Source organism: Benincasa hispida, unplaced genomic scaffold (genome assembly GCF_009727055.1).
Source record: "Benincasa hispida cultivar B227 unplaced genomic scaffold, ASM972705v1 Contig637, whole genome shotgun sequence".
Classification (NCBI taxonomy): domain Eukaryota; kingdom Viridiplantae; phylum Streptophyta; class Magnoliopsida; order Cucurbitales; family Cucurbitaceae; genus Benincasa; species Benincasa hispida.
The window spans coordinates 214,738-222,161 of NW_024064988.1; the positions used below are offsets into that span (position 1 = coordinate 214,738).

The 7,424-nt window shown below is 32.8% G+C and overlaps 2 protein-coding genes across 2 annotated transcripts; one reads left to right on the forward strand and one right to left on the reverse strand.

The window, feature by feature from the left end:
* Positions 1–392: 392 nt before the first annotated feature.
* On the forward strand, positions 393–3,449 carry LOC120069858 (RING-H2 finger protein ATL40-like). Its single transcript, XM_039021674.1, has 2 exons — positions 393–1,263; positions 3,312–3,449. The coding sequence occupies exon 1, from the start codon at positions 569–571 to the stop codon at positions 1,253–1,255; it is 687 nt and encodes a 228-aa protein (XP_038877602.1). The 5' UTR covers positions 393–568; the 3' UTR covers positions 1,256–1,263; positions 3,312–3,449.
* On the reverse strand, positions 2,928–4,116 carry LOC120069857 (PLASMODESMATA CALLOSE-BINDING PROTEIN 5-like). Its single transcript, XM_039021673.1, has 3 exons — positions 3,485–4,116; positions 3,320–3,347; positions 2,928–3,202 (listed from the first exon to the last, which is right to left on the reverse strand). The coding sequence occupies exons 1-3, from the start codon at positions 3,999–4,001 to the stop codon at positions 3,025–3,027; spliced, it is 723 nt and encodes a 240-aa protein (XP_038877601.1). The 5' UTR covers positions 4,002–4,116; the 3' UTR covers positions 2,928–3,024.
* Between the last annotated feature and the right edge of the window lie 3,308 nt (positions 4,117–7,424).

The following is a 7,424-nucleotide window of genomic DNA, read 5'->3' on the forward strand; positions in this document are numbered from 1 at the left end:
AAAGAGAAAATAGAGACTTTGATCATTTGAAATAATGCTATAAATAATCTTTTTAAAAATAATCCTTTAACATAACTTTCATTTTTAGGAGTTCTCTCAATTTTATGGATGAATGTACTTCTCTTACTTGGCTATAGATTTAACCTAAATTTTCAACATAAACTTCTTATTTACAAACTAAATTCAAATCATAAACATTACATTAAAAGGAGGTAGGAAATCAAATGGTTAATTTGACCCATTAATTACATCTTAGACATTAAAAAAAACAAAAACGTAAGAGAAAAATTGGGCAAGAGAAGAAGTCAACATTCAACAGTCAACTTAATTGAAAAAAATAGAAACACAAATCTTGATCCATCTTTGGCTGTTTGCTTATTTCTTCCTCGAGAAATTTCATATCCTTTTTTCAATCTTCTCTTTCACACAACATTCAAAACACAATTTTCTTTTCTCAACGAAAAATAAACATTTCTTTTTAAAACAATAATTTCACTATATTACCAATAAATTCTTCAAGATCCCTCAAACAAATTCATCTTTTTCTCTCTCACTAAAACCAGAGGCCATGTCCTCCTCCGCCAATCCGTCGTTCGACGACGGCGACGGCTACATATTTTTCGGCCCCGCCCATCCTCACCGGAACCCATATGATTTAAACAACAAAATCATGCTCACCGCCATCATTTCCCTTTCTCTCGTCGTCCTTCTCGTCATTGCTCTTCACATTTACGCCCGTTATGCCCTCCGCCGCCAAGCACGGCGGCAGGCCGTCCTCCGCCGCCTCGGAATCCTCGCCCTCGTCGACTCCGGCGACCCTCCCCTGCCGCCGTCTCGGTCCGGGCTCGACCCCTTGGTTATGGCGTCGATGCCGGTCATCGTTTTCAAGCACCAATCGGAGAATCCAGATCCCTCGGGCGCCGCCGTGGAGTGTGCCGTGTGCTTAAGTGGTATCGAGGACGGCGAGACGGCGAGAATTTTGCCGAATTGTAAACATGTTTTCCATTTGGAATGTATTGATAAATGGTTTGGCTCGCATTCCACGTGTCCGATTTGTCGGACGGAGGCGGCGCCGATGATCCTGCCGGAACCTCGGGAGGCTCCGGCGGCAGCGGTGGCGGAGGGCGGTGGTGGGTCAAGCTCCCGATTGAGTTCGTTTAGACGGATTCTAAGTAGAGAAAGGTCTTCGCGAAGGATTCAACCTTGTGTACGACAAAGTAGAAACGACGACGTTCAAGACTTGGAAAGCCAGTAAATATCAATGTAAAGCTATTATTTTTTTTTTTTTTTTTTTATTGAGTTATATTTTTCCCCTTTCATCATTTCAAATAATAATAGTAGTAAAAAAGAAAAAAGTAACCATACCACGAAATATTTTTTGGGTTAAAATTTCATAGAGTGAAAAAAAGTATGTAATTATGTTGAGCTGGTATGAATTTACGTTATTGTACAATGATTTTTAATTTTTTTAGTGTCCGGTAAAATTATTAATCTGATTGTAAAGTTAGGCATGAAAACTTTGTTTTATTTGGTGAAGTGAGTTTTTTTTCTTCGAAATACATATTAAATGCATGTGTTTTGAGAGTAATTTTAAAATCGTTCAAAAAAATCACTCTGAAATAATCTTTTAATCATCTAAAATTAATTTAATATTAAATTTTATACTTTAAAATGTAATTTTCATATCATCAAATAAGTTTTAAAAGGGTTAAAAATAAAAATGATAAAAATGATTTTAACTATCTTATAATCACTCCCAAACATGTTTTAAGTATCATTGAGTTATGTTAACTTTAGCATGTACAATGTATATTGATTATAATACAAAAAGAAGATGGTCAATTTTTTATTATAATAAAAGAATAAAAAATAAAAAATAAAAGGGAAAAAAAAACTGTTTTGAAATAGGTTAGGAAGACTTTTGTGTTTGTAGACTCTAATTTTAATATTTATAAGCATCTTTCCTTCCCATGTGAACTTTGATTCTCAAACTCTTCGGCTAAGGCAGTTGAATTTCATTTTCAAATAACTCGGATTTATTGTTATTATTATTATTCTTTTTTTTGCTATTATAATAAATATAATTAAATTTATTATAGATACGTATTTTAATTGGATAAATTTCACCTTTTTATTCTTTTTATAATACAATTATATTTGTAAACACTAGTTACGTTCTATTTGGTCAATTTATCATCAAGATTTATACTTATGGTTTGTTTCTAAGTATTAATTTTGAAAATGTGTCATTTGGTAAAAAGTTGAATATTTGTCAGTCACTCAAAATAGTTTTTAAAAAATGAGTTTATGAAGTAAAATGGTTTAGGAGAAACACTTGAAACTAAATTTTAGACAAATGATTTTTTAATATTTAATGGTTAATTCCTCCCTAATTTATACACTTTTTAAAAATTATCAAATACCCTCAATAGTCTTCTACATGCTTCCATTATAGTTTTAAAAAAAATTGAAACGGACAAACAAGCACAATTTTTAAGAACTAAAAACCAAAACCGAATGAAGCAAACATAGCTCAATTAACCTATAAGATAGTTGATCATGAGGTATGTTGTTCGAATCCCCAAATCTATATTTTACTTTAAAAATGAATATCAAACTTTAAAATGTTGTATTTGGATTATCCAACTTTAAGATGTTATAATAACTTTCTAAACTTTCAAATTTGTTTTCAATAAAGAGCTTGAATTTTTACCAAACCAAACCTAATTCAATTGACATACGAATGTATTGATAATCACAAGGTTTGTAGTTCGAATTCGCTTATCCCTATTGAACTATTTAAAATAAGAAAAATAAACCCTTGAATTTTCAATTTTGTAAACATGTTATTAACTTATTGGCCTTAACCAATTAGACCCAAAATTGATAGTTTAAAGGCATTGATTTGAGAGATGTAATAACCAATATTTGCTCAATAAAAAAGCAAAATTGGAATTTCTAATACACACCCCCATCCACAATTCACAAATCAGAGATGATCAATTAATCAAATACACAAAAAAACTAGATGAACAACAAGTTTCCTCTTTGAAATTGGAACATAATTCTCAAAAACAAATACCCGATTACCATGGGCCAAGCCCATGCCCGAGCCGAATTTCGACTCGACCCGCTTATGTCTTCACTCGGCCCCAACCCTACCGATGTTGTTTGGCTTGAGAAATTCCCATTTCTCAACACACTGCGCCATAAAATGAGACAAAATCAATCCAATTAAATTTCACTAAAAGAAAATGTTTGTAGATCCGTTGATGGATGGTGATTTCCACCATTAATTTCTTGATTTACAGATCTTTACCTGGATGGGAATCTGCAATTTCCGTAGCCTGAAAAGCAAGCAAGATCGAAATCAGAACACAAATTCAAATTCAGCATTCTACTTTACAGATCTGGAAAGTTTCTTGGAATTAAATAAGAGACTTCGAGCAAGAATTTTAGAGATCGGAGTGAAGAAGAAACATACTAGGGTTTAAGGAGGTCATAGCGGCGGAGTTTTGGAAGAAGCAACTGTCATCGGTCATGCCGTGTTTGCGGAAGTAATCGTTGAAGGCGAAGGAGGCCATGTTCTGGACGTCGGCGGCGTCGTAGCAGGCACCGCCGGGTTGGATTGGGGAACAGTCGGCACCGCCGGCGCCGCAGGCCCAGTCGAGGGCGGATTGCAGAGAGGCGTCGTCGGCGTTGTTCTTGGCCACGCACCAGAGCTCCGTGGCCACGCCGCTCTGATCTCTGATGGACGGCCGCCGGGGATCCGCGGCGGTGCAGGGAATGAGAAGAATGAGGAGAAAGAGGGAGAAATTGTTTGGCATTTTAGAGAGAAAGAGAGAGAGAGATTTGGAGATCGGGGGTTTTAGAGAGAGGAGAAAAGGGGGGTTTAAGAGGGAAAGTGAGGAAGTGACCGTTACGGAGATGGGAGAAATTGAACAACTAAAAGAGGGGTTGAAGAAGTGACTATGAGGGGAACATTCTAGAGATTTTTGCATTGATATCACTCAAATTTCACGTTTAAAATATCGTTTTATCGGGATTTTGAAAACAAGAAAGGATAATCTTTTGTTGATGTCACAACCTATTTGTCAATAGTTTCCTTAAGTTGCAAATACGAGCATGAGTGAGAGAGCAAAACGAACAAAAAAATGAAGGAGAAAGAGCTTTAACGTGTGAAAGCACTATTGTATTCGATTAGTTGAATACAAGTACGAGAAAGTGACACAAGCAAAAGATTATACATTCTTAATTTCAAATTTTAGATTGCATGAAATTTAGATCATTGATAGACAAATCTCGACATAAGTCAATAATCATTTGGTTCTTGATTTTACTAAAAAAAAAAAACTTATAAAGATTAATTCTACCTATTTGATTTTTTTGTTTGTTATCTTATTTTCAAAAATCAAATCAAGTTTTGAAAACTAATTAAAAATGAGTTTTTTCCTCTAAAATTTGGCTAGGAATTCAATTCTTTAATTAAGAAAGATGAGAAACTATCATAATGGTAAGAAAACAATCATAATTTTTAAAAAAAGAAAAAAGTTTAATAATTATCAAACTAGGTCTTATAACTAATAAGTTATTAGCATATTTATGTCTAACTTCAAATTTTATCATATCAAATGTGTGTATGTATATAAGAAATTTGAAACGTCAATTCTAACCTAACTTAGTAATTAATAAGTTGAAATCCTAACTTTTCCAATGGCTACCTAAAAAAATAGAAAGAAAGAAAAAAGGAAAGAAAAAAAAAAACAGAATCTACTTTATGTTTAATGAGTCATGACATATAAGATAGAGCTTACACTATAAATGTGAGTGAAGAATGAATATGCAAGTTTTAATCAATTGTATTCCGTTGGCCCTTTTGAAAACAAAGCTCGATAAATATGATATTAAGTTGAGTTTAACAATAGTGTAACTCAACTGACACTCATATGTATTGAGAACGAACCAAGAGGTCTCAAATGACCATCCTCACCCTCAATTTATACTTTTTTTATATATATAAAAAAGGTTGAGTTGTTAATTCAAGAAAATATAGATAAAATAACTATTCTCCCTCAAATATGAAATATCACTCTTTTTGTATCATTATTTTCAATTTTGTTTTTATTGTATCATTGGGTCAAGTTCTCAATGGACTGTCACTAAAATAGCCCATGATTGGCCCAATATAGAACTTCATCAAATGATTGGCCCAATCATGGAAAATATTGTAAGTATAATAATAAAAGAAAATTTGTTAACAAGGTAAATTATATGATTGTTGGAGAAAATTAGCATTATTTTTATTTATTTTGCGTAAGTTGGAGAAAGAATATTGAATCTACCAGTGGATGAAATTTTTATAGAATTCAATAATGGTAAGGTTGAAAATTTCAATCCATTAATAGGTAATTGATGTCTTATTTTTTAAATTATATTTGAGTGGGTAGCTTTAAATTTTACCATCTCACACATACCATCTATTTGCTAACATACATGTTTTTTTGCCATTAATCTCCATTTTCACATGTAATTTTTGGGATAATCAGACAAATATACCACACAACACAACTATTAACCATTTTATCACATGTTTGAATAATATAACACAAAATCAATGTTTAGGGTGCTGAGTTGAGGTAGGATGTCTGTAGAGTTCATATATCTGTGTTCATATGTCTGTGTTTAGGGTGCAAAGTTATTTGGTCTGAGTTCATATGTTTGTATTTTGGATGCAGAGTTGAATTCATATGTTTGCAGTTTTTTTGAACTCTAAATAATATGCTTTTATGATTATTATCTTTGTTTTGAAACTTTTTTATTCAATAATTCTACCCATCTTTGTTTGAATAAAATATGGATTGCAATTTTTTTCTTTTAATTTTTAAAACTTTTCTTCTTTCTTTCTTTCTTTTTTGGGCAATGAACAACAATTAACTCATCATATTTCTTGTATAAATATGATTAAATAAAATGAGAAACTAAAGCGAAATCAAAACTTTTGATTCTAACTAACTTTTTTCCATGAATTTCATTATCATCTTTCTTCTTTTTCTTCTTCTTCCTATTGTTGCAATATAGTTTTACTATGTCATTAAATTTTTAATTAAATCTCCCCTATCATCATAATAGTCAATGGAATGTCACCACATTTCTTCAACAATTTCACTTTCATTTCCTCTAAATTTGGAAGTTCATCAGAGAACAAATTTCCATTTTTTCACTATTTTTTGCTAGAAAATATTCCAAGAAATTATTTTTTCATTTTATGGTTTTTTTTTTTTTTTTTGTTATATGTTACATACTTTTCAACTACATACATATTTTTCATTTAAATATTCTTAACACTAATTTGATATGTAAATTCATTACGTATAAATATTGCATTTAATGTAGACAAAATAATATTTTTTTTGTATATAATCAACAACCTTACAACATACTTTAACAGTCATCGGTCTTATAGTAATTGAAAGTGGTTGTCGAAGTTTATTATCGAATATTATTTTTGCTGGAGTTTGTAGTAGAAAGTAGTTGTCGGAGCCTAAAGTTGGTCACATGAAGGTATATTGGAATTGGTTGTTGAAGTTTGTCATTGGAGGTGGTTTTTGAATCTCAGAATTGGTCGAGTGATAGTGATCATCAAAGTTGATCATCGAAGATGATTTTCGCTAGAGATTGTAGTCGAAGTTGACTGTCAGGGCCTGAAGTTAGTCGCATTAAGGTGGTATTATAGTTGGTTGTTGGAGTTTGTCGTCAAAGGTTGTTGCCGAAGGTTGTTGCCGAAGCCTCAAGTTGGTCGTCGGAGTTGCTCGCTCAAAGGTGATCATCGAAATTTGTAGTCGGAGAAATAAGACTCCCATTTTAGGGTAAGACCGAATAGATAGTTGGGGACATAAGGTGCAAGACGGAGTTCACGCCTACCCAATTTAGGGATAGGAGAAAGGTTGTTCTCTCAAATACTGAATCCAAGTCTTGAACAAGGGGTCTCACCCTCTCACTGGACTGAGAGAGTTTGGTTTAGTGATTGGATCACAAACCAGTTATTCATTAGAGGATGGACTTAAGGAATAAGACGTAATCTCGGGGTAAAATAGATATTTGACCCAATCGTTATTACGAACAACCTATGAAGGGTCGACTTGCTGATTATGGTTAAATCATGTGGACATAATATATCTAGGGAGTGCAACTATGGATTTTAGTGGAATGACCCATTAGTTAACGAATGGGGATTAATTTGGTCTAATGAGTTTAGCCAATTAATCTCGGATCGTTAGAACTCATGATCTATAGGTCCGCGAGGTCCCCCTACTAGCTCATAACGGACTAGCTCTAGAATAGCATGATAAATTAATTTGAAACGTTCAAAATAGAATTAAGGGAATTAGTAATTATATGAGATATAATTATATGTTTAACTTTAG